This window comes from Neolamprologus multifasciatus, chromosome 12 (genome assembly GCF_963576455.1).
Source record: "Neolamprologus multifasciatus chromosome 12, fNeoMul1.2, whole genome shotgun sequence".
Lineage (NCBI taxonomy): Eukaryota > Metazoa > Chordata > Actinopteri > Cichliformes > Cichlidae > Neolamprologus > Neolamprologus multifasciatus.
The window spans coordinates 36,866,057-36,893,269 of NC_140450.1; the positions used below are offsets into that span (position 1 = coordinate 36,866,057).

The 27,213-nt window shown below is 44.1% G+C and overlaps 2 protein-coding genes across 3 annotated transcripts in view; both read left to right on the forward strand.

The window, feature by feature from the left end:
• LOC146507489 (uncharacterized) overlaps window positions 1–27,213 on the forward strand; it is a 153,971-nt gene that overhangs the window by 4,862 nt on the left and 121,896 nt on the right. The window lies entirely within an intron of this gene.
• Window positions 14,086–20,019, forward strand: isl1a (ISL LIM homeobox 1a). Of its 2 annotated transcripts, none has more exons than XM_085181121.1 (6): window positions 14,086–14,280; window positions 14,686–14,875; window positions 15,584–15,843; window positions 16,683–16,969; window positions 17,409–17,576; window positions 18,423–20,019. In XM_085181121.1, the coding sequence occupies exons 1-6, from the start codon at window positions 14,253–14,255 to the stop codon at window positions 18,537–18,539; spliced, it is 1,050 nt and encodes a 349-aa protein (XP_085037247.1). In that variant the 5' UTR covers window positions 14,086–14,252; the 3' UTR covers window positions 18,540–20,019. The 2 variants fall into 2 exon arrangements, with proteins under 2 accessions (XP_085037247.1, XP_085037248.1); XM_085181122.1 differs by having other exon boundaries at window positions 16,686–16,969.

The window sequence follows — 27,213 nt, forward strand, 5'->3', positions numbered from 1 at the left end:
AGTGACCAGTACAATAGTGCTAACCAGTACACCAGTGCAAAAATACCAGCCTTAAACTGACTAATTTACTTTACACTAATTATGAACAGATTGATAGTTAATGAAACTATTTGTTTTACTGAACGCCAGCAAACCTTCTGTGTGGAGCCTTCTTGTTCCCTGTGCCTGTGTGGTTTCTCTCTCTGTACTGACTCATGTGTTAGGTTAACTGGTGAGTCTGTGTTTGCCATTGATAATGAGTGTGAGAGGCTGTCTGTGTGTTTGCCCTGTGATGGGCGTCTTACCTGTCTATGCTGTTAAAGTCTGCCTGCCTGAAAGTTATGTTAGAACCTTGGTGACCCTGAATTAGATAAGTGATTAAGAAAAGGGATGGATAATTATTTTAAAGATCCATCCATCCATCCATCCATCTTCATCCGTTTTATCCGCCGCCGGGTGGCAGGGGCAGCATCCTAAGCACAGAAGCCCAGACCTCCCTCACCCCAGCCACCTCCTCCAGCTTATCCGGGGGAACGCCAAAGCGTTCCAAGGTCAGCTGAGAGATATAATCTCTCCAGCGTGTCCTGGGTCTGCCCCGGGGCCTCCTCCCGGTGGGACATGCCCAGAACACCTCCCTCAGGAGGCGCCCAGGAGGCATCCTTGATGCCCGAACCACCTCAGCTGGCTCCTTTCAATGTGGAGCAGTTTGGCCCCTCCCGGATGGCCAAACTTCTCACCCTATCTCTAAGGGAGATGCCAGCCACCCTTCAGAGGAAGCTCATTTCTTTCCGCGATCTCGTTCTTTCGGTCACTACCCACAGCTCGTGGCCATAGGTGAGGGTAGGGACGTAGATCGACCGGTAAATTGAGAGCTTCGCTTTTACACTCAGCTCCCTCTTCACCACGACGGACCGGTGCAGGGTCCGCATCACTGCAGCCACAGCACCAATCCATCTGTCGATCTCCGGCTCCACCCCGAGATACTTGAACTCCTCCACTTGGGGCAGGAACTCATCCCCGACCCGGAGTGGGCACTCCACCCTTTTCCGGCTGAGAACCATGGCCTCAGATTTGGAGGTGCTGATCCTCATTCCCGCTGCTTCACACTCGGCTGCGAACCGCTCCAGTGCGAGCTGGAGGCCCTCACCCGATGAAGCCAACAGAACCACATCATCCGCAAAAAGCAGAGATGAGATTCTGAGGCCACCAAAGCGAAAGCCCTCCACCACTTGGCTGCACCTAGAAATCCTGTCCATAAAAATTATGAACAGAACCGGTGACAAAGGGCAGCCCTGGCGGAGCCCATCACCCACCGGGAACAAGTCTGACTTATTGCCGGCAATGTGAACCAAGCTCTTGCAACGGTTGTATAGGGATCGAATGGCCCGTAGCAATGGGCCAGACACCCCATACTCCCGCAACACCTCCCACAGGACACCCCGAGGGACACGGTCGAATGCCTTCTCCAAGTCCACAAAACACATGTAGACTGGTTGGGCAAACTCCCATGCACCCTCAAGTATCCTCGAGAGGATAAAGAGCTGGTCCAGTGTTCCGCGACCAGGACAAAAACCGCATTGTTCCTCCTGTATCCGAGGTTCGACTAGCGGACGAACTCTCCTTTCCAGCACCCTGGCATAGACTTTCCCGGGGAGGCTGAGGAGTGTGATCCCCCTGTAGTTGGAACACACCCTCCAGTCCCCCTTCTTAAAGATGGGGACCACCACCCCGGTCTGCCAGTCCACGGGTACTGCCCCTGATTTCCACGCAACATTGTAGAGGCGTGTCAACCAGGACAGCCCTACAACGTCCAGAGCCTTCAGGAACTCGGGGCAGACCTCATCCCCATCTGGGGCTCTGCCACCAAGGAGTTGTTTAACTGCCTCAGTGACCTCGCCTCCGGAAATTGGCGGGTCATTCCCCTCATCCCCAGACTCTGTTCTTCCTTGGAAGACGTGTCAGTGGGATTGAGGAGGTCCTCGAAGTATTCCTTCCACCGCCTGACAATTTTCTCAGTCGACGTCAGCAGCGCTCCGCCAGCACTATACACAGTGCAGGTAGAGCACCGCTTTCCCCTCTTGAGATGCCTGACTATTTGCCAGAATCTCTTCGAGGCAGTCCGAAAGTCTTTTTCCATGGCCTCTCCGAACTCCTCCCACACCCGAGTTTTTCCTTCAGCCACTGCCTGAGCCGCATTCCGCTTGGCCTGTCGATACCTGTCGGCTGCCTCCGGAGTCCCACAGGCTAACCAAGCCCGATAGGACTCCTTCTTCAGCCTGGTGGCTCCCTTCATCTCTGGTGTCCACCATTTGGTTCGGGGATTACCACCATGGCAGGCACCAACCACCTTGCGGCCGCAGCTCAGTGCAGCAACTTCGGCAATGGAGACGCTGAACATGGTCCATTCAGGCTCAATGTCCCCCGTCTCCCTCGGAATGCTGTTGAAACTCTGCCGGAGGTGTGCGCTGAAGATCTCGTGGACTGGGGCCTCTGCTAGACGTTCCCAGCACACCCTCACTACGCGTTTAGGTGCACCGGGTCTGTCCAGCATCCTCCCCCGCCACCTGATCCAACTCAACACCAGGTGGTGTTTAGTTGACAGCTCAGCCCCTCTCTTTACCCGAGTGTCCAGAACATATGGTCGCAGGTCTGGTGATATGATTACAAAATCAAACATCGACCTGCAGCCTAGAGCGTCCTGGTGCCACGTGCACTTATGGACACTCTTATGTTGGCCAAACTGTGATTTGCACAGAAGTCCAATAACAAAACACCCGATTAGGGTGCCCTAATTAATTTCACAGTTGCAATATCATTAGAGGAAGCAGAGTATGGGGATGGGGGGGGGGCTCACTCATCCATGAGGGTGAGGTGGAAAGAAAAGAGTCTGGACCTCTTTGACTTTTGTGAAGATGTTTCATCCAAGAAGCTTCTTCAGTTGTAAACTCAATTAGTGGAGAGTCTCAGATTTGTAAGCCCTACTGGGAGTGTCCCCGTCATGGACCTAGTATTGATCCTCTGCCTAATCACACGAGCCAAGGCATGAGTCACAGCCAGCCAAGGTTTCAGGTGGACCCACTGTAAGACCTAACTCCACCCTATGATGTGACTTTCTGAGATCAGATATCCCAGGGTGTGAGTGGGTGTTAAGGTGTCTGGATTATAGATGGCAGACAGTTGGTGTCATAAGCCCCCTCTGTTCAAAGATGGTCGCTCACAGTGGACATAAATGGCTTCTCTTACTCCTCTTTCAAACCATCTGTCTTCTCTGTCCAACATGTCAACATTGACATGCTCAAAGAGTGACCTTTGACCTTTAGATGCAGGTGGACAGCCGAGTTATGTCCTGTGGAGGTGGCTCTTCTATGTTGTGCCATGCGTTTATGAAGTGGCGGTTTGGTTTTGTAGAGGTCTGGGCATTCCTTGCAGCACTGCACAGCTACACTGCATTGTTAAGTTTGTGTTTGGGATGAACCAGTTTGTGTCTGAGTGTGTTGCTGGGTCTGAAGTAAACTGGGATGTCGTGCTTGGTCAAGACTCAAAGTTTCTCTGATAAACCTGCTACATAAGAGATGACAGTGTTGTTCTGTTTGTCCTTCTTATCCTCCCTCGCTGGTGTCTGATCTTCTTTTCTGTGCCTCTTTGCTGACTTTATAAAAGCCCATTTAGGATAGCCGCACGTTTTAAGAGCTTCCTTTACATGTGTGTGTTCCTTCTTTTTCCCTTCAGGCTTAGAGGGAACATGTTCTGTCCGGTGGTGTAGGGTCCTGATTACTACTAATAATAATAATAATGGATTGGATTTCTATAGCGCTTTTCAAGGCACCCAAAGCACTTTACAATGCCACTATTCATTCACTCTCACATTCACACACTGGTGGAGGCAGCTACGGTTGTAGCCACAGCTGCCCTGGGGCAGACTGACAGAAGCGAGGCTGCCATATTGCACCATCGGCCCCTCTGGCCATCACCAGTAGGCAGTAGGGTAAAGGGTAAAGGACACAACGGCCAGGACAGAGAGCCCGGGGACCGAACCGGCGACCTCCCGGTTACAGATGCGCTTCCCAACCCCCTGAACCACGGTCGCCCGTGGCTCAGGGGGCGACCGTGGCTCCAATTACTCCAAGTTTGTGTTCCAGAGGGTGATGGGAGTCAAAGAGGAGGAACTGGTCCGTGTGTGGGCTTCCGGTAAACTTCAATGTTGAGATTTCCATTGTCCTCAATGCGCACGGCACAGTCCAGGAAAGGCAAACAGTTGTCCTTTGTGTCTTCTCTGGTGAACTTGATGTTTTTATCCACTGAGTTCAGTGAAAGATTCCACTTCTTGGGCTTTGATTTTGACCCAGGTGTCGTCTACATATCTGTACCAGTGGCTGGGTACTCTCCCTTTAAAAGAGCCAAGAGCCTTCCTTTCCACTTCCTCGGTGTAAAGGTTGGCTACTATAGGTGACACCGGGGAGCCCATGGCACAGCCATGAGTACGACTGTAGAAACCCTGGGGTGGTATAGCAGAGGTCTAACACTGTGCACAGCTGATCAGGGGTGAAGCGGCTTCTGTTTTCTAAGACATACTGCCTTGCACTACCAACCAGTGATGGAAATTGCCTGCAACACTGGAAGTGGATGTTTTCAAAAGAAAGGGAAATACATGTACATGGACCCCATAATACCATTGTTACCTCAGTGCAAATGAACTAGCTTTGTAAAGTCTGCAACTTCACCCATTAAAGAGATTGAACTAATTGAAACATAAGAGATTATGGCACGGTTATCTCGCTCAAAGTTAGTCCTGTCCTGTCTCCATCCTGATTGCTCTTGCTGATGTTGATGTATGCCCAGCCAAAATGTAAAAAAGCCAAATGTAAAGTATCTTCCTTCACATGGTCATGGGGAAAACAAGGACAAGAATAAGCCTCGGAGAGGCTTGAACTAGGAAGTGAACACACAAAGAAAACTGCAGACAAACTGTTCAAAATGTTCACAAGCTAAAGAGTGAACTTGGAGACCTACAGCCTATTGGTCAGGGTTCTCCAAGAAAGGTGGCCTGCACTATTCAGGGATGCTCAGGTAAGGTTTTTTCCTTACCATCAAGCACTCTGTCCACTGATGTGTATCTTGGAAAGTTCCTCCCGTTGTCCTTTTCCTTATTTACTAGACTAAAGAGTTCAGTCATATCACTATAGTTTCCTTGGAGGAGACACCTGGATACCCCCCAAGGTTTCATTCTTTCTACATGATGGAAATAGAGCTATCACTGTCAGAGCCAGCTTGTTAAGATTGTGAACACTGGGTCTGTGCAGCAAGAAGAGACCAGCAGGCTGTGTTCAAGAAACAACAAAACCGTAAAATCCAGTATCATGACCGATCGATATAGTGAGGCTGAGTATCTGGCCTTTCCGTGTCAATCAGCCACTGTCCCAGAGCCGGTGCTGATTTTTAAAACTGAAGCTTCCTTAATATGGTAGGAGCTTAGTAGTTGCTGCTAGCTCAAAGCTGTGTAAGGTTCACACTGGTGAGAACCCAGATGGTCCAGGTCGTCATCACGCAGGCACTGAGAAGTATTACTCAGCTGTATTTCCACCATTTTATTCAAGGGAAACAGAGTGAGGCACAGCTCCCTGTGGGGTGAAACAAAGCTAATGGTTAGTCAGGAGCTGGCTTGTGCTCACTGCTCATGTCTTTCTTTGTCTTTATTGATAATAAGGTGTGTACCAGTACCAGTGTGACAAGTAAGTGCTACAATTCTTTTGTGCGTCTCATTCATTCCCACAATCTCGCTAAAAACTAATACCCTTTTCCCTTTCAGATTTTCCCAGAGAAGTCTGTGTCATCTCTGTCTGTTTTAATACACGACCACTGCAAATAAAGTCTGCATTCACTTCAAACTAGTGTTTGTGAGTCCGTGCCTCGAGTCGACCCTTTGGCTCGACCTGACTGAACAATCTGGCTAAATTATGGAGCCTGCAGACTCTGCCTTCGCTCGTTAGGGAGCATGATGAACACGGGCAGGTGCAGCTCTGCATTGCTTTCAACTCCTGGTGCGACCCCAGCTCCATCACCTCAACCTCCATGTCTCTCTCTTGTCCCCTTGGTGTTCCATGTCCTCAATAAGGTTTTCAGTAAGCATCAAGCACTGTCACTTCCACCTCATAATCCCAATGAAACTGGGCCGTTGATCTCCTCCCCGGGGCATTACTCCCCTCAACAAACACTTAGAGGTGGGGATAATAAGACTATCATCTTCTCCTGTATGCACTGGCTTATTTTTGTAGAAAAAAAATCATGCTGAATCATGCATTGACTACGGGGGTTCTGCTAATGTCCTCTGCTTTTGAGCCTTTTCACTAGATTAGATCTGCAAAATGCCTATCATCTATTAAGAATGAGACAAGGCGCTGAGTGGAAGGCCGTGTTCAACACTCCCATAGGTCACTATGAGTACCTGTTGATGCCCCTCGGGCTGACAGAAGCACCCGCCATTTTCTAGACACTTGTTAATGATGCTTTAAGAGACTCTTTGAATCTGTTCGTTTTTGTCTGTGTAGATTTTCTCGAAGACCCGAGCTGAACATAGTAATCATGTGCGCCTGGTGCTCTAGCATCTACTGGAAAACAAACTGTTTGTGAAAGCAGAGAAGTGTAAGTTTCACACCACTTCATGACATTTCTGCGTTATTCAATTGAAAGTGGATTGATGAAGACAGAGCCAGAAAAAGGGCAGTTGTGGAGTGGCCTACTTTCTCCAAGCAATTACAGAGGTTTCTTGGTTTTGCTAACTTCTATTGCCATTTCATCAAAGGCTACAGTCGCATTGCTGCACCTAGGGATGGGTATCGTTTAGGTTTTATCCGATACCGGTGCCAAACCGGTACTTTTGAAATGGTGCCGGTGCTTAAACGGTGCTCAAACCGGTGCTTAAAGAATGGAGAACACAAACTTGTCCAAAAACCTCTCATGTTCAGCTGTTTTTTTGTAAAAAGATAACAATGTTAGCCTTTTCTGCAGCTATGGGGCATATATGGTATCACTCTTGGCTGGAAGCAGCTTAAACAATGGAAAAAACAAACTTTGTCCAAAAACCTCTCATGTTTAACTGTTTTCCACTTTTTCTTTGGTCATTTTAGCCTTTTTGTCCAGGGTGAAGGGAGTATCTGCCATCAAACAAGAAGACAGCCGCATGTAGCTATGATGATGTTTGCTAGTTCACCTTACATGCATTAATGTAATAACGTGGTTAGCCTACTCAACGTAAATTACACACGAACAACATTAAGCTACTCACGCAGAGAAGAACGGCTGCTGCTGCATCATCATCCTCATCATTTCTGCTACACTGGCAGGGCTAGGGGCCAGGACTCTCCTCTTCGGGTTTTTGGGGGATGTTGCTAACTCCGGGTCGATAACAGGCACCACACCCGCAGTAGATGTGCTCGGTGTGAGGTCTCGCAGTAAGCTATCAAATACGGCGCATTTCTCGGCTTTTAAAAAAACGCTATGCGTCGCCAGGTGTTTCATCAGATTTGAGGTGTTACCTCCTTTGACAGCATCACAGTATCAGCTTAAAGCACTTGTTGCAGCTGCTGAGTTTGCATCTTTTGCTGTGAAGTACAGCCAGACTTTGACTGCTTCACCTTGGGCGTTTTTTAATCTGTAGCTCTGCTCTAAAAGAACGTACGTACCTGGACCCGCCTACTATCCTCGGAAACGTAAAATGATTGGCTAGAATCTAAAGTGTACACTTTAGATTCTAGCCAATCATTTTCCTTGCTATCACAGCTCAGGGGAAAAAAACCACCGAAATAAAGCACCGAAATGTGCGCTGCTTTTTGGTCATAACTGTTTATGTACCCAGGGATGGGTACCGGTATCCGGTGCCATCATGGCACCGGATACCGGTACCCATCCCTAGCTGCACCTCTAACTAAACCTCACCTTCCAGGGAGTTTTTGTGGTCCATGGACGCAGTTCAAGCCTTTAAGGAGCTCAAAACCAGGTTCAGTTCAGCACCGGTCGTGGTCCACCCAGATGTTGTGTAGGTGGATGCTTCAGCTTTAGAGGAACACCAACACTGGCTGGAAGAGGCTGAACAGCCATTTATTGTTTGAAGAATCTCTCTGCCTAATCACCCTTGAATTGGGCTGCCCAACCCACTGTTTGTTCCCTCATCTGTTTGCTCCCAGGTCCTGCAATATACCCATGCCTCACGTTTCGCCTGCCATCCCGTGGTAAGCTGCACCATCTCATTACTCAAGCGCACCTTTTGGTGGCCCTCTCTAGAAAAAGACACCAGCGAATATGTACCACCCTGTGACACCTGTGAGCGCAACAAGAGCCATCATCAGCCACCTTCAGGACTCTGATTAGCAATCCCTATTCAGCCGGGGTCACACATCACAGTGGACCTCACTGGCTTGGCATGGTTTACCCTTTGATATCGTTTTGTATCAATGCCTGCAGCTTGTGGGCTGCAGTACAGAAAGCTTTTTAAGGCTTTCCATGGTTATCTGGTTATCATCCTCAATCTAATGGTCAAACTGAACAGACAAATCAAGAGCTGGAGGCAGCGTCATCTCTTCTAACCCTGCTTCTTGGTGTAAATAGAATATGCACATAACACTCTCACCTCCTCAAAAGGATTGTCCCCTTTCAAGGCCTCTTAAGGGTACCAGCCCCCACTTCTCTCCCTGCAGGAGACATCTCCTGCCAAAGAATCTGGAGACAAAGGCTGCCTTCCTGCGTGCAGTGGAATAAACCACTGGGTTGCTGACCAGAGGAGGTCTCCAGCTCCACAGCATGCGGTACGTGAGAAGGTTTGGTTATCCTCTGCGGACATTCCTCTCTAGTGCATGTCAAAGAAACTGGCCCCATGCTACTTGGGACCATTTCCCATTGAGGAAATCAGCACTGGGCTGGTTGTTGCTGTTTTCCTCTGTGAGCCAGTGTGTCCCTGGTAGAGCTGAGGCCCTCTCCCAGGATTGCCTTCATCAGGTTGGTGTTTCTAAAGCTGCAGTTGGCGCGCCCATTCTCTGGCAGATTGTACTACTATCTCTGTGGTAACACCTGGTTTCCTCAATTAGCTACTGTCTTTATTCTGAGCCTCTTTTTAACCTGTCTGCGTGTGATCTCCAGCGCCTGTTCTTCACCGCTCACCACCTCAGCCATTCGGGTGATGTGCTTCACCCAAGCTCTGCAGCCCCTCTGATGTGTGCTGCAGCTGCCAGCCCCTGTCTCCTCGTACCAGTGTGACAGGTAAGTGCTACAATTATTTTCTGCGTCTCACTCATTCCTCTCATTCACTCTAAAATGCTAATACCCTTTCCCCTTCATTTTCAGATTTGTTTAGATGCACTTTTACTGTAAATAAAGTCACCTCAAACTCATGTTTCTGAGTTCACTCCTTGAATCCACCCTTCGGCTCGACCTGTGAGCATGCTGTGTCCTGTATTTTGGTTTTCTTTTGTCATCCAGTTCCAGAGAAAGATATTCATGATTGTAGAGGTGCAACAATCTATCAAATAACTGATCCTCCATTGTCAACAATTCTTATATTCAATTCATCGGCATAAATATAAAAAAGTCTAAAAACTCTGATTCTGGGTTTTAAAATAATTGATTTTTTTCTCCTTCAGGAACGAAACTAAATATCGTGTATTTGTGGGGAAAATAATTGTTGTGATTAGTCTAGGAGAGTAATCATTGCACTTCTACTTTGCAGTTCAAACAATTTGCACATCTGGACTTACTGTTTTTTAATCTCTCAATGCAGCATTTGTGCTTCCTAACCCTAATGGAGTTGAATCAGTTAAATGAATAATTATAAAAAGGTTTCATCTCTACAGACAGAGAGTTCTCATCTCTCTCCTATCTCTCCTATCTCCTCTCCTCTCCTTTCCTCCGTTCCCTTCACCTCCTTCTTGCCTTCTGTCCTTTCACCTACCCCAAAGGTCATTTTGTTTATGACAGAACTGTTTTGTGATACAGTTCTTCAAAGTAGCATACTGCATTCAATTTTATTTATATAGCAAATAACAACAAAGGTTCTCTGAAGGCGGTTTATACTGTAAGGTAAAGACCCTACAAGAAAACAGAGAAAACCTCAACCATCATATGACCCCTGTGAGTGAGCGCTTTGGCAACAGTTGGAAAAAAATATTTTAATGGAAAAAAATCTCCAAGAGAACTGGCTCAGGGAGGGGCGGCCATCTGCTGTGAGCGGCTGGGTGAGGGGAGGAAGTCATTAATGGTATTAAGACTGTTTGAGGGGAAAGAAAGTCTTCAAATCCACTGTGGAAGTGTTGCATACACAGAGCAAATAAAATCATTTTATGTTTTTTGATCATTTTACGGATTAAAAGCATTGACATAGTCATCGTCTGCTGTGTAAAGCTACATTTCCTTGAATAAGGGAGGTTAATTAGCTGAACAGATCAGTAATAAATAAATATTAATTAGATTAACTATTGTCTACTTGCAAAGAAGAGTTAGAATTATCAGTTTCAATGAGTAATTATTATAGGGACCTTATTTCTTTTAGTATTTGAAACTCTGTATTTCCTATTACTATTTACTAGAAATATGTAGTAAAATGTATCCAAATAGTCAAAATGAGTGCAATTTTTCACTCATTTAAGATGAGTACAAACTGTTACCTCAGAATTATTGTGTAGATTTTATATGTTGTTTTTATAGCAGGTATAATTTTTCCATGGAAGGAGCAGGTAACATGCAATTAAAGGGAAACAACATTACTAGTTATCTTTATTCCTATTGCATTTTAAATACATGTAAACAAGAATGAATAAAATCTACTAAAAGATCATCTTTACAATAAGAAAAATAAATAAGGAGGGCTTAGCTGTGAGTTAAGCCTGGGCACAGGGTGTTTTCACTGAAAAATACAAGCAAAAGATTCATTATAGTGATTTAATATTAAGAAAAAGCGAGTATTTATATGTCATCCTGTGCTGTACGATATCTCCATGTTGTCTCCATGTTGAAGGCTAAACTGTGGCCCAGAGTAGTACTGACGTACTGTAGTTGCTACAGCTTTAAACATGCAATTTTGAATTTTGCATTCATTGCAGCATTTATGCTTCTGGTTGTAGGATTGGAGAAGTTAACATTAAAAGCAACTATAAGCTCTGATTACAGCATGCAAGTGAACTGAAGGCCAGTCGTATATTATTTGGATTTTTTCCACACAAAAATCGGAATAATATCATTCGTAACAAATAATAACATCTTACACTCATCTTCAGTGGGAACGTGTAACATTCCTTCTTGGAACTCCAACGTTCCTGACCAACAGCAGTTCCTGTTTTTCTGTAAATACTAACTGCAACAGTGGAAACAGATACTATTCCTGGATGTTGCGCGGCAGCGTGGAGCTGCTCTGTCGTTTAGGCTCTGCTCCTTATATGTGATGAAATTTGCCTGCAGTCATGGCCCGCGGCTATGGCTGCCCTAGAGACAAAAGAAGATGGGCTGCCACCATCATGTTTAACCACCCCTGACACATCATCACCCTTATTGTGCCTCTCAATCTGAACACACACACAGCAGCAGCAGTAGTCCAGGGCAGCAGTGCTGCAGCACCATCTGTCAGCCTGGTGTCAAGTGGCCCTTGTCTCCAGTGATTATAAGAGCTCCTGCTGCCTCAGGTGGTCCATGGACCAGCACACCATCTAGAGGGCCAGGCCAAGCCATATGGTCTGTGGGGCACGAGGGGGCACCCAGGGGAGGTAGATCTCCTCTTGCCACTGGACAGTACAGACAGCATCCACAGCCCACACTCGTGACTGTCTGCTGAAATGTTCTCGTCAGGGTTGAGATGAGGGTGAAGGACTTGACAGATATGATTCAGAGTTTCTGAAAGAAGCTGAAGAAAACTGTCAGATAGGAGGACAAATCAGTCAGGCCAAAGCCAGCCTCTTATTGCCTTAATATCATCATCAAAGACAAACTTGTGGATGTTTCATATGAGGGTTCATCCAGATAAAGTGATGAAAACCAAGTTTTTATTTAGAAAGTTTGGTGAGGCTGGATTTTTCACACATTTTAATTTAATTCAATTTTATTTGCAAATCACAACAACCATCACCTCAGTGTAAGGTGTGCAGTAACACAGACCCTAACACCCAGACAAGCCCCTGTGAGCAAGCACTTTGGCGACAGTGGGAAGGAAAAACTCCCTTTTAACAGAATTAGGCTCAGAGAGGGGCACGTCTGCCCCGACCGGCTGGGTGAGGAGGGACAACAGGACAAAGAGAGGGAGAAGTAATACCTCAGTCTATTTTCTTATTCACATAAGAATAACACAGTTTTAGTCTGCTTTTCCTGACATCATCACTAATATATCACATGCAAAATTTGATTTTACAACTAATATTATATTACACAGTCTACTCTATTGGGGCTAAAATCAGCAACTGTTGTTTGCATGCGTGCTCACCCATAGATGCACATTTCAGCCTAAATAATATCCTGACGGTCGAAGGTGAAGTGCAATTTTAAAAGAGACTTTTTCTGTTTAAAGTTAAAGAGAAGGTCTATTTACACGTCCAAAAGTGTGTTTGTATCGTTAAGCATCAGCAGATTTATATAATCTCGTTTTGATAAGTTTGACATTGATAAATCACTCTGAATATAATTGTATCAGCAAATCCAGTTGAACGAATAAATGCTTTCTGTTTTTAGTGGACAATGAAAAGACAGTGATCACATGTGTATTAAAAATAACACAAACTAGCATCGCAACAGGAAACAATCAAATCTTAGTTACTTCCTGTGCTTACACTAAAAGGTTACAAATAAGGATCATCGTGTACACAGACAGGAAATAAATGCAAAAACCACATAGTGCCTCAGGAAGGTGCGCTGGGCCTTAACATGCCACCACCACAGAGGTTTTTAGATCTCTGCTTTTGAGATGGAATAAAATTCTTCCAGAAAATATTCCCTCATTCTGGGCTTAATGATGGTGAAGGAGAACAATGAAGGGAAATCTGAAAACAGTCATTTCATATAATAAAACTATTGTTTGTGTTCATTTGTTCTATTTGCATTTGGACATTTTGCTAAACTGTAGATTGTCTCAATCATCAGTCTGTCTGATGATGTCACAGAGCTAAGAGAAGAATTCATCTCATTTCAATTTTGGGAATTTCTTCTTTTTTTGTTTTGATAATAATAATAATAATAATAATAATAATAATAATAATAATAATAATAATAAAATGTTTAATGTTATTGGCCTGCCACTACATTAGTCTGACACAATTAATTTCCACGACAGATTCTAGCGTGGTCGTGGAGGCTGCTGCAGGTGTGATGTGTCCACTCCGCTGTTTGCGGCGTTACTTACTAACACAAGAGGGCGTGTTGGTGTGTGTCTGGGCGGCTTCGAGGGTCCCGGCCTGTCAGATTTCGGGCTTTCTGCTGAACGCCGAAGCTGGACGCGTCTGCTCATATCTTTCGTTAGTTTTCGTTACGTTACTTTCGTCTGCGTAAAGAACTCTCAGGTGCAGTTCTTTCTGTGTTTCTAAAAGCTGGCCGCACAGCTGTTTTCTGAATTTCCCATTTCGAGGAATTTAAAAGAAAAGAAAGTTTACGCCCACGCGCAGTTGTGTTAACAGCACAGAGAGCCCACGGACAGTTAGACAGACATATTCTAAATACATATCTCCCACGAGGTGCAATATAATTGTGGATGTAACTGCGCACTGATAATCGCTTTAAATCTATCGGCTGTATGAGCGCATTCAACAGTGCGATTTTTCGCTGTGGCCTGCTATATGTTCCATCACAGAGACGGTAACAGTGATGTGAGGCTTCCCTTTACTGAAATAATATACCGTAACGATTAGCTATATGAACAATAAGCAGCTTTGCTGCAAACTAGAATAAAATGAGAGAAAATGAACAGATCAGAAGAGGGCAAAGCAAAGCTGAGAAACAATTGATATGCAGCAATAAGTGTGCCAGTGTGTGTGTGTGTGTGTGTGTGTGTGTGTGCGTGTGTGTGTGTGCGTGTGCTGGTCAGGGTCTGCAGAGCCAATCAGCTGCTCATGCAGATGACGTGCTGATGTCCTACGTCAGCCCCGTCGCTTGTCAGAGTTGCACACACACTGGAAACACACACGTACACACACTCCCTATCCGAGCCGGACAGTGCAGCTCCTGGTCCGGCAGCCCGGCAGCGGAGGACTTACCCAGGCTTCCAGGCTCCGCAGCTCGCTGTGACAGTGGACCTACCGTCGCCTTACTTTGTGGACATGGGAGACATGGGGGACCCGCCGAAAAGTAAGACCTGTGTTCGATGTTGGATCCATGCTGGAACTTAATTCTTCAGAACTAAGAGTTGACTTGGTTACGTGGTGATCTCCGCAAACACAGTATATGACTTTCCCCTATTAAACTCGGCACACACACACACGCATATATATATACATATATATTTATATATATATATATATATATATATATATATATATATATATATATATATATATATATATATATATATATATATATGTATATATTTATTTATATGAAAGCTGTGTTACCTCCTATATAGTAGTCTTGATAATAATAATAATAATAATAATAATAATAATAATAATAATAATAATAATAATAATAATAATAATAATAATAATTGGTGTGCTAAAGAGTGTTTCATGTGTTCTTATGTTGTTGCCCTTCCAGAGAAGCGGTTGGTGTCTTTGTGCGTGGGCTGCGGAAACCAGATCCACGACCAGTATATCTTGCGGGTCTCTCCGGACCTTGAATGGCACGCCGCCTGTCTCAAGTGTGCCGAGTGCAGCCAGTACCTGGACGAGTCCTGCACGTGCTTCGTCAGGGATGGAAAGACTTACTGTAAACGGGACTACATCAGGTAGGACGGCCGGGACGGGACGGGACGAAGAACTGGAGCAGCTCGAAAATTGGAATTATGTTGTTTTGATATTTACAAGATCAAGTTGAGATGATGCGGACTCGTTTACTCTCCCTGGAGTCCCTTTTGTCACCGGCACATTTCATTTGACGTGTCAGAATCACAGTTACTCGATACAGCAGCTTATGTAGAAAGTAGCGCCGGCATTTCGTAATGCGGCGATAAGACGTGGTTTAACGTTCTGGAACAATATAATTCATCCAGACCACAACTCAAGGTCGCAGGATACTCCGGAGCAAAGTGTGAAAAATCACACAGAGCGAGAACCCGCAGGACGTTTCTGTGCAGACAGCAGACAGCTCACAATTCCTGCTCAACTTCACCAAGCTCATTTACAAGTTGATAGTTTTATTTAATTATATTTGTAATAATAATAATCACAACAGCAGCAGCAATAATAATAATAATAATAATAATAATAATAATAATAATAATAATAATAATAATAATAATAATAATAACAATAATTTCAATGAGAATGTGGACATCTCGGGCGTTTTGTAATTATTACAAATAAGTAAATATTAAACCATTATTATTATTATTATTATTATTATTATTATTATTATTATTATTATCATCACCAGTGTGTAGTGGCCGAGCTGTGTGCCGTGTGAATGACCAGCCCTGCATGTGTGTGCCTCGCAGGTTATACGGGATTAAATGCGCTAAATGCAACATCGGCTTCAGCAAGAACGACTTCGTTATGAGGGCCCGTTCCAAGGTCTACCACATTGAGTGTTTCCGCTGCGTGGCCTGCAGTCGGCAGCTCATCCCGGGGGACGAATTTGCTTTGCGGGAAGACGGGCTCTTCTGTCGAGCAGACCACGATGTTGTGGAACGGGCCAGCCTGGGCCCCGGGGACCCGCTGAGCCCCCTGCACCCCGCCAGACCGCTGCAGATGGCAGGTAGGACTGCTGCTGCTGCAGGCCGGCACTTCAGCTCACACTTTGGTGTTTCCTGTATTTTTTATTTTTGTACTCCTTAAAAATGAAATACATTTTGTTTCGTGTGCTTCAAATTTGTCAAACGCAGGCTGCGATATCAGAGGGATTTACTGCCCATGTTTGATCTGTGTTTAATGCGTTTCCATCGAGGGGAACGTGTTCCTGCCACACAGAGTGGAACTGTTCTGCTGTCATATTTGGTTTGTTGGCCTTATTTTAGTGGACCTGTTGTCTGCTCATGCTTTTGGCTGGTGTAACTTGTTTTCTGCAGACTGGGAGGATTAGAGAAAGGCCTGAGGTGCGCTTCTGTCCGAAAAAGTCCAATTATTCCTGTTGGAGGGGATCAGGAAACACGGCTGCTGGTCCTTCTCATAGTTTTGGTTATTCCTATCAATGTTTCAATGGCTTTGGGCAGCCTGCTCCATTCCTGCTGTTACAAATAATGGCTTTGGTTCCGATATGTCAGAGTGTTCTTCCACATATTAATCGAATATTGAATGAGACCGGAAGCTAATTAAATAACGAAAAAGCATCTTTTCCAAAGGCCCGCTTTTCTCTGGACGTGTGAGCGCAGTTCTGAGGTTCTCTGGTGTTCAGGGACCACAGCCGCGCGTTTTTTAATGTTACCAAGTCAAAAACATTTCTACAAGATGCTGAAAGACATTCAGAATTCACAAAATTGTGGAAGAAGCATGCGCGTGTGGAGAGGAATTAAAGGGCGTCCTGTCCGCGCGCTCGCGTGTCCGTGTTTGGAGTCCACGGGTTTCATTTGATCGGATGTTTTTCACTTTTTTCCACAGCAGAACCAATCTCTGCCCGTCAGCCCGCTCTGCGGCCTCACGTACATAAACAGCCCGAGAAGACCACCCGGGTCCGGACGGTGCTGAACGAGAAGCAGCTGCACACGCTGCGGACCTGCTACAACGCCAACCCGAGGCCCGACGCTCTAATGAAGGAGCAGCTGGTGGAGATGACCGGCCTCAGCCCGCGAGTGATCCGGGTCTGGTTCCAGAATAAGCGGTGCAAAGACAAGAAGAGAAGCCAACTCATGAAGCAGCTACAACAGCAGCAGTCCAGCGACAAGACGGTAGGTGCTTAACGCGATCACGAGCCCACACACCCGATCACACCCGATCCACTGACACCCGTGTATCAAAGAGGCCCGTGATGTGGCACCGTGGTCGGCAGGCTGCTTCCGTCACTAATCAACGTGTCAGTCCCAGAAAGGCTCAGAGCAGATTTATTCATCAAGTTCAAATCAGAAGTTCCTGACAGGCAAGAAGGACTGTGCACGAGCTCACCCGGGCTCTGAGGTCAAGCATGCGCAACGTTTTTACACACGCGCGCGCACACACACACGCGCGCGCACACACGTCTATATTTATGTGAAATACAGACATAATGTGATTGATTGTTCTGCTGATTGAGCAATCGTGCACGTGAGTTTACACGGCAGCACCCCCCTCGCGTGTAATTCTCCCAGTAACTGTGCGTGGTGCTGAGCAGGATGCTTCCGTTTCTTGCAGAACATCCAGGGAATGACGGGAACCCCGATGGTGGCAGCCAGCCCGGAGCGGCACGACGGAGGCATCCAAGCCAACCCGGTGGAGGTGCAGAGCTACCAGCCGCCCTGGAAGGTGCTCAGCGACTTCGCGCTGCAGAGCGACATCGACCAGCCTGCTTTCCAACAACTGGTTCGTGATTTCCTGGTTCGAGCTCAGACATTAACACGCTGCTGATATCAAAAGTGCTGTGATTTCAGTTTTTGAGGACATTCAGCAGCTGCTCTGAACAACTTTTTGTTTTTTTTTAATAGCGTGTGTCGTTTGCGAGCACTGCTAGGTTCCTTATCCATCTATCTATCTATATATATATATATATATATATATATATATATATATATATATATATATATATATATATATATATATATATAATTATAAATCTGTTGAAGAATATTGAATTAGCATGGACAGATAACCACTATGACCACTGACGCTGCGTTTTCTACGTTTATTTCAAGTATGTCAAATTTCGAGGGAGTGTGGTCAGATGCGCTTAAGCACACAGACACGAGGCTGTGGGTAACCCGGCCACACACGGCAAAGACACGTGCAGCGCACCCGGACGATGTAAACCAGCTTTCTAAATAAAATTAAAGCATTTTGTGTTATTGTGTTTTCCAGCCCGTTCCCGTTTGGTTCCGTTTACTCTCAAATTAACAGACTTTCAAATATCCGTAAAAGCGAACACCGTCCTGGTCCCGCTTCTTTTATCGCGCAATTGTAAAGCAGTGACTACAAATCTATTATTATTATTATTATTATTATTATTATTATTATTATTATGACGTCGATGGTTGCAGTGACGTTGATGGACGGATGTCCTTTGGAAACTTTGCTGACACCGGCTGAACTGCTCTGCGGCGCCGTCCCTGAGCAGCTGACCTGCCCATGAGTAGATGTAATCCAAGGCCTTTTAGTGTGCACGTGTTAAAGTTTCAGCTGTGCTTTTAAAGGTTCGCTTAATGTGCTCTGCAGGTGAGTTTCTCGGAGGGAGGACCGGGTTCGAACTCGACGGGCAGCGAAGTAGCGTCTATGTCGTCTCAGCTTCCAGATACGCCGAACAGCATGGTATCCAGCCCCATCGAGGCCTGAGCCGACGCTGCGTGGACAGACACACACAGCCCCTTTCATATCACCCTTCTCGACTGCACCAAGCAACCCCTGGTTGTATTTTGACACTGTGAAGACAATCATGGGATTTACCACAGTCACATTCTAACGTCCAGAGGAGATAACGCGACGAGTCCTCGCGGTCGGTCGGTGCTGCCCGTTTGCCAAACAGAGAAGGCATGAAGCTGGCTTCACCGATGAACGGGACCCGGAGGCGAGGAGAGAGCTCGAAATTCTCTGTACTCGCGAAATGCGCACGCGACTTTCAATAGAAACTGTGTTTTTGTTTTTTTAATTCGACACACGCACCTCGTCATATAGTCATATAATAAATGGCTGTGTGGGGTGTGGGCGGGGGTTCTCCATTAACTACATGATTTTCTTAAAGACCCAAGTACTAAAGCATTTGCAACAAGGTATACCTCTATTTTGCCACAAGCTTCGTGGGACATTTGTGCGAGTTAGTGTCCGTCCAACATTTTTTTCTTCCCCAAAGATGTGTAAATTAATAATAACTATAAAAATACTGTTAGCTCCGGAAGGAAATGTTTTGTTTGTTCCCGTGCAGCAAGATTATTTATTATTTATTGTCAACAAACTTGCCACCTTTTGTGTAACTTTCTTAACTGAAGTAAAAAAAAAAAAAGAAGAAAAAAACCCCAAGGCGTTTGGTCTGTCGCTTGTTTGTCGGAATCAACAAACAAAATGACAATAAGGAGTTTGCCTGCACGTCTGACGCGTGTTTCTCTGTGAGCGGACACACATCAGCTCTGGTTAAATGCCTGGATGGATAGACTGTGGTTAATTGGGTGTCATGTTAGTGCAGATGCTGTGTCAGGTTACGTATACTCTGCTACCTGCTGCAGCGCAAAGTGCACCGCTAAACATCTCCAGCCTAACAAAACGCCGACCTTTAAAATCTTCTTGCGTCTAAAATGTGCCGCGTGTATCTTCATTTATACACATAGCTGGATTAACTTTAAGAGACACGGCCACGCTCGGCACTGCACGCGGTGCCATGCACGCGGTGCCATAACGTGGCCACAACAGAAACAATTCTACTTGTTTTAAGAAAAGTCAAAATTAAAAACACTAAAGCTATTCTTACTATTCCCTTTGCCATTAAATAACCGAGTCAAAAAGAAGGTGACACAACCCACAAACGCACACAGCGCGTGAATTTAAGCTTTAAGTATTTGGAAAAATATCCAAAACAGTCTCAGGGGTTTGTGAACATCGCGGTTCTATAATGTTTCAGCGTGGATCAAACTGCAGGTTTGAGTTTATTATTATTCGGTGTATGGGAATGTGTGACTGCTGCGGTGCGGGGTGCTCACAGCAAACAATATCGACTTGTCTGCATTATACAGACACTCATTGTTTTCTGATTGACATTAAAATGTATGGATTTGTTTTTGAACAAAAACCCAAAAACAAACAAACAAACAAACAAACAAACAAACAAACCAAAAACACTGTAAGAAATGTAACATCTAAAAAAACAGGAATCAGCATTTTGTCCTAACGGCTAATGTTATGATTTAGAAACGATATATTTAATATTTGAATAATTTCACTAATTTCTAATAATAATTACATATCTGTCTAAATTTGTGAACAGAGGAAGCTAATTGTTTCTAAATGCAGGTTGCTCTGAAATGTAAAGTGGTGCTCCACAGCGTCAGCAGGGCTGTCTGAAGGCTTTTTACAATAAAATCTCACTGAGATTAAATCAGGAGGTTTAATGAAAAACAGAAGAAGACAAACTTTACGACACAACATTGTTTATTGTCAGAGAAAAGATGCCCGTACCCTGAATCATCAGTATCCAGCTTTTACAATACAAATACTGTACTGCAAAAGCATTAACCTCCAGTGCAGGTTGTAATTGGTGCATATTAAAATGCACTTCTGTCCTTCATAGCTGGGACGTATATGATTAAAAGTCTAAGCTGTTGTTACAGGGATGGCAGTGAACAGAAAAGACAAGTTACAGGATGGTTTTCTTGATCATTTTGCGCTTTACTCTGTTTTACTGATCGAGCATTTTTAACTCGAATGTAGCAACAATTCCCAAAATCAAATTAAGAATAATGTTGGTAGCAGCTGCCAACCACAGCAGCTTCCACGCTCTGCGTCATCCGAGTAGAGCGACTGTTTATATGCTTATTGCTTTGGCTTGATGGTGATTTGGAAACATCACCTTGCTGAGTTTGGGAGTCTTCAGCAGCATGTGTAAAAACACCCATATGTTCCTATGATGTCTTTCTCACCTCCCATCTTTGGTTGTGCCAGACTGTAACTCACATGAACACCAGGCATGTTCTCGTCCAAGAACATAACAGAAACGCTCAGTCCATACCTTACATGCACAGCAATTATTCAGCACATTTTCTGAGTCATTAGCTTTGTTCAGACTAAAGAAAAGCTTTGCACCAAAAACCAGAGTCATATTTCAATTTGACCACAAATGGCAGATGGTAAGAGTTTTACATATAATAAAGTGGGTTTTTTAAGAGCTGATATGTTTGCAGTGGGTAGAGATAGAGCAGATAGAAGGGAAGCTAAGCACCAGCACAAAGACTGGTGATAACGTACTCTACAGGTTTGTCTGGCTCAGGGAGCGTATTCAGAGCTGACGAGGAACAAAAGCAGCAGTGTACCTTGGGCAGGCTGAGGGAAATAATTGCTGGCCTCTGGATGAGACCACATTGAATTGGCATGGGAAATGAGCAAGGGAACGAACCCTCCCAGAAATGTGGCGCCTGACCCCTCAGAGGCACCAAGGTTAGAAGAAATAGGAAGTCTGACAGAACGACTGGTCAAAGGCTTTAAGGAGCTTTAATGACAGAAACCTACATCTGTATATTTAATATGTGTTTTCAACATAATGCTGTCACCTATTATCCAAATTGCATAAAATTCTGGCATTAACACAACTCAGAAAATATTTTTGTTAAATATGTGCATATTTGTCATTTTGGAGAACTGAGTCCTTCCATCTAAAATCATCCTAATTTTATAACATTTATTCAGCTGAACCCTCGTCAGTTTGCCCAAATGTTTTATGGTCCACAGTCTGAATAAATTGCGGTGAAATGTTAGCATCATATCTCAAATACTTTTCAAGATATATGCTTTTTTTGGAAAATGGTCTGCAAATGCAGCTCTGAACATCAAAGTCTCAAAAACTATTAGAGATAAAATACAGAATTCTTCACTTGGCTTTTGTTCCAGGACTGGTCGTTTGGGGCAAATGCATTAACAATGTCTAAACACTGACTAGTTATGAAAAACAAACGCAAGCTGCCCAATATTGGAGTGCACACAGAGTGTGAATTGTGCAAAAGAAAATATATATTTCATTTTAACATTGAATTCTTAGTTATAAAAGTTACAAACATGGTGTTTTCATTCAAATTTCATGCTGGGTTGTGTAAATACCACAAGTTGTACTACAAATAAAAAAAACCCCAGTAGATAGTCTAATCTGGAGTATGCAGAGGGAACTCTAATCATAACTAAGAAAATAATTTGGTCAATATTTATTTAATTCTTTGTCAAATCAACACTTTTACTACATGGTCTCTGATCTCCACAAACATTTAATGGTGCAAAGTCAGAAGATATATATATATATATATATATATATATATATATATATATATATATATATATATATATATATATAATATTGTATAAAGATACATTAAATGCTTAATATATAAAATATTTTATCAACCCAGGTAGCGACCACCTCTTTCACACATTAAAATCTGCTGGGATCCACAGCTCAAACGTGGAGTGAATGTGACATTTTCTTCATGTTAAACAGTTTTTTAAATTATTTTGAGTGTACATAAATATTCACTTCACAGGATTTTATATTTTAACAAACCAATACTAGGACTAACAATGTAAAGTATCTGTCCTAAATTACTCATCCTGATTTAATGTGATAGTAAGAAAGAGAAATGAAATGTTCAGTTTTTAATTTTTAATTTTTTTTAGATATTCATATTCAAGTATTGCCTCTAACTCCAATGTGCAAAACTAAAAAACACATGAAAGTCAGTAGTAGAGGCTTTTTAAAGAAATAGAATACTATTTGATATTTGAATCAAAAATATCTAAAAATATTGAATCTAAAATGTCAGGTTGGGCTCACTGGAGCTGGTTGGCTCACCCTGCTCAGCCAGAGGGAATCAAACTTTCTCAACACATCTGAATCCAGCAGATATGCACAAAGTGTCTTTGGGCATTTCCAGTAACACGATGGATGGAATAATAACCGATATCTCATGTAACTGATCTGTATTTATGATTTTAGAGGTAGTTGTAACTGACTGTTCACTTGTTGTCATTTGCTCTGATCCTCTAACACTCGTTCCTGTGCTTGTCCTGTTAGACTTCAGTGCAGTGTTCCCTACCAGCGATCACAACATTATACCACAGAGACTGGAATACACCAGCAAGTACACAAATATGTAGGACTTCAGCTGCATTCAATTCAGGTCAATTTATATAGCAACAATTCACAACAACAGTCGCCTCAGGTCCCTTTACATTGTAAAATCAAGACACTACAACATTAGGAAGAAATCCTAACAGTCACATGACCTCCTGTGAACGAGGACTGTGGGAAAGAAAAGCTTCCTTTCAACAGGAAGGAAGCTCTGGCAGAACCAGCATAACTAAGGGAGGATTCAGGGTCACCTGGTCCAGCCCTAACTATATGCTTTAGCAAAAAGGAAAGTTTGAAGCCTAATCTTAAAAGTAGAGATAGTGTCTGTCTCCTGAATCCAAACTGGAAGCTGGTTCCACAGAAGAGGGGCCTGAAAACTGAAGGCTCTGCCTCCCATTCTACTTTTAGCAACAACTACTGGTTTGACCCTTTAAACACACTCCTTCCTGGCGTTTTGCTTGTTAGTGGCGATGATCTGATCTGTGGGTTTTCTCTTTAATACTGTAAGGTTTTTGAAAGTGCCTTAACATAATGGTTGCTGAAATTTGCACTGTAGGAATAACTTGCCTTCTTTTTAATGTTTTTATTAATCATCAATGAGGTCTGCATGCTAATAAAATAAGAGTTGGGTCATCTTCATCAGCAGTTCACTGTTTATGTGGATCTGCAGGGCTTTAGAGAGACTCTAGTCATCACACAGATAGGATCTCAGAAACCAAGGGAACACAAAGCCAGTGATCAGGGCAGACACCAGTGCCACAAGAAGCCATCTGACTGGGATTTACCTGTTTTTAAATTTGTTTTGTGTCAGAGAGCAAAACATAAAAATGGCATGAAAAGACGAGCAGAGACAAGGCAGAACATTACTGTAACATTAACATTTAGTTTGCACTTATTTGAAAATATTCCAGAACATTTTGCTGTACACTTCCATGTTTCACTTAAAATATACAGAAAGTAAGCTGGTCCATGGTCAGTGTATCAGTGGAAATCACTGGACCTGCTACAAGACAAAAAGTAAAGTCGAAACTATAAGCTGGCAACAGGTGGAGCAAACAGAACAATAAAAATACAGAGCAGGAGCAAAATACATGTTAAACAGACGGACGGAGGCAACAACGGACGGAGGGAGACGCAGACACACAGCACAAACAAGACGAGGGACGGTCCAAAATAAAACAGGAAGTAACACACACACTGAGACCTGAGAGATGTGAACTTCACTCAGCGACTGGAGATAAATGGACACGGAGACGTGACTGACGGGGACAAAGGATGAAACACAGAGGGACCAAACTGACAACGGGACACAACTACAAAGACAGAAAAGGTTTACAAAAGAAGACAAATGGTAACACAAACAGGCTACAAACAGACAACGAACATTAGCACGTTACTGATATTACAAAAGACTTAATAGAAGAGACCAGAAATTCAAATTACTTGATCAATGACCCAGGACCATGACAGAGCGACCTGTAGCAAACATGTGTCATAAGCTGGGACACACAAGAGTGTCATTCCGAATGACATTATGTTTGTAACTTTTAATTTCACCAGGAATTTCAATCCCTGAGGGAATCCCTGGAATTCAGCCAGCAGCAGGTGGAAACACTCGCTGCTGACAGCGCCTCGCTACAGGACTCGGTCAAGTCTCTAACTGAGAATGTGACCCAGCTCTGTGACCCAACGTTGATGTCCAGGCCCGCAGCATGAGAGATAACCGTGCTTTTACTGGTATCCCAGGATAGTATTAATCAGTCAACCAACGATACGTCACACTGGGCTGAGCCTTCTGTCCTCAATAATAATAATACTAATATACTAATACTAATAATACAATATAATAATAATTATTTTTTTACTACAAAAATAATTAGTTCATCAACTTGAATGTTGGGGGGTAAACAGGTGAGGGGGGGGGGGGGGCTCGGTTCCCCCACTAAAACTTACCAAAATGCAGGTCAAACACTCAGAGAGCCTGAATGTATTCAACGCACAATAAGCAATACTGATGATATTTTGTGACAGTGACAGCAACATGTTGCAAGTGAAATCGATATAATGTTGCAATATTTCTTCTCTGCTCACACAAAGAAACAGAGACGACGTCTGAAGAATGTTGCCAATAAATGAAACAGTAACAGTATCAGATTGTAACTGTATTATCAGATACTCTATTTGTGGTATCAGTGTAGATGTTGGACAGTAAAAAATCTTGTCTGTAATACATTTCAAAAATAAAAAACCGTAACTCCTAACCAAGATTATTGACTGAAAATGTGTGGAAATATCACATTCTACTTTTCTCCAGCTGGCTGATGTCCAGAACAGATAGGTCATATTAAACTTTAAACAGGTGCACCTTAATCCTTACTTTAAGGAGCCAGTGAGCTGGGACTGCAATGCATTAATGATTTCTGACTCAGAGAAATGTTTTTTATTCCACGTATCTACACAGTCAAACTATTTGGTCTTTGAGCTAACTTTGTATACTGTCCACTGAGACACCTGATGTGAAGCCTTCCACAGGTGATTAAAGCTGCATCATCAGACAGTTATCAGTTTATCAATGAACGATTGTCCTTTACAGTAGCTGACTTCTAACATTACCTCCTACTCACCTCAGACAACATGAATCTGCATATTTGCTCAGTCATTTCTTACAGGAAAGACTATAAATATAGAGTCAGGTCAAGTGAACATTATTTTCATGATACAGTCTCTGCAGCTGAATGGAATAATGCTCTGTATAGATCGAGGTCTGATGGCAGAGGGTCAAACACGCTGTGTGTGGAGTGGGCGGTCCTTCAAAACAGCGGTGGCTCTGTGATGCATTGGCAGAGGTGGGGGGACCCCCATAATCCTCTCAGCTGATCTCACCTGCACTGTGCAGCTCCCAAAGTACGCAGTGATGCAGACGGTGCATCCACAAGAAGTTTGTTTTCCACAAGAAGAGCCGCACTACTGCGTCTTCTTACGACAGAGCTAGTGTTGGAGACCATCAGAGAGGAGCACACTAAAGAGCTTGGTGCCTTTGACTCTTCAGAGCCCAATTTCCTTGGTGTGGTCGGCATTAAGAGACTGTTACTGTATCACCTCCCTCTGTAAAGGGCTTCACTGGGTTTCTGATGAGGCCCACGACAGTTCTGTCCTCAGCCATCGGTACCAGGAGGTTGGATTCAGATGTGCTTTCATGGATGAGCAGCACGAACAGCAGAGGGCTGTCAGGGCTCCTGTGTTTATCATCGTCCGAGGTTCTGCTGCCAGCGAGCACTGACTGAGGCCTCTGTGAGCATGTCTAGAATCCAACGACTCATTGGGATGTTGAAGCCTCACATCAAGACTCATTCGCTGTTGGGGATGATTGTATTAAATGCTGAACTGGAAGAGATTCAAGGGCATCTGATGCATGTGTCCTTATTTGACAAGTTTGATAAGGTGGAGTGCAAGTGTAGGAGAAGGTGTCATTAGTAGTAGTACGTCCCATGACCAGGACTTCATCAAAAGTCAGGGGGATAGTCATGGGAGAGTGAGACCTCACAGACCCTTTGTGTCCTTACTGGAGGACAGCACACTTTGCTCTGTGGAGGACCTCAGATAGACAGTTATTTCTCTGATGGACTTCCTTATTCGTCCCGCTCACATTCCTCCAGGCAGCTGTGCCGGTGGGAGGTGGCTGCTTCCCTGGACATGTTCCACAGTGTGCTCTTACACGTCTTGCCCAGTGTTGCCGTGCTCCTGTATAGGCTACTGGCCAGGTCTCGTTCAAGTGCAATGAATCTGGATACACGTAAATGGTGTTCGACCTGTAGCTGGATGTCTGTGTCATGGATGCCGTACAGCCATGTTTGATTGAAGATAAACACACACCAGGTCCTTGTTTCAGTCCGTGCGGTCTGATGAAGTCTGGGGTGGTCCAGTTGATTTTACAAAGAGTGTACGCTGGTCAGGAGTAAAGACAGTGGATCTAGAGGATTAAAGTAGTTTAGTGAGCCTTTGCTTGACAGCCTTCCAGCTGTCACACTGCTTTCAGCATGTTCACTCTACATGCAGAAGTAGGCCTCGGTTTGATTCGTATACCTGAGCTGTGTAACTTCCCTGTCAACAGTGTGGTCATAGCTACAACTTGCTCGTGCCCATACTGGGCTTCAGTACAGTCCTCGCACATAGTGTGCATTAACTGAGCAC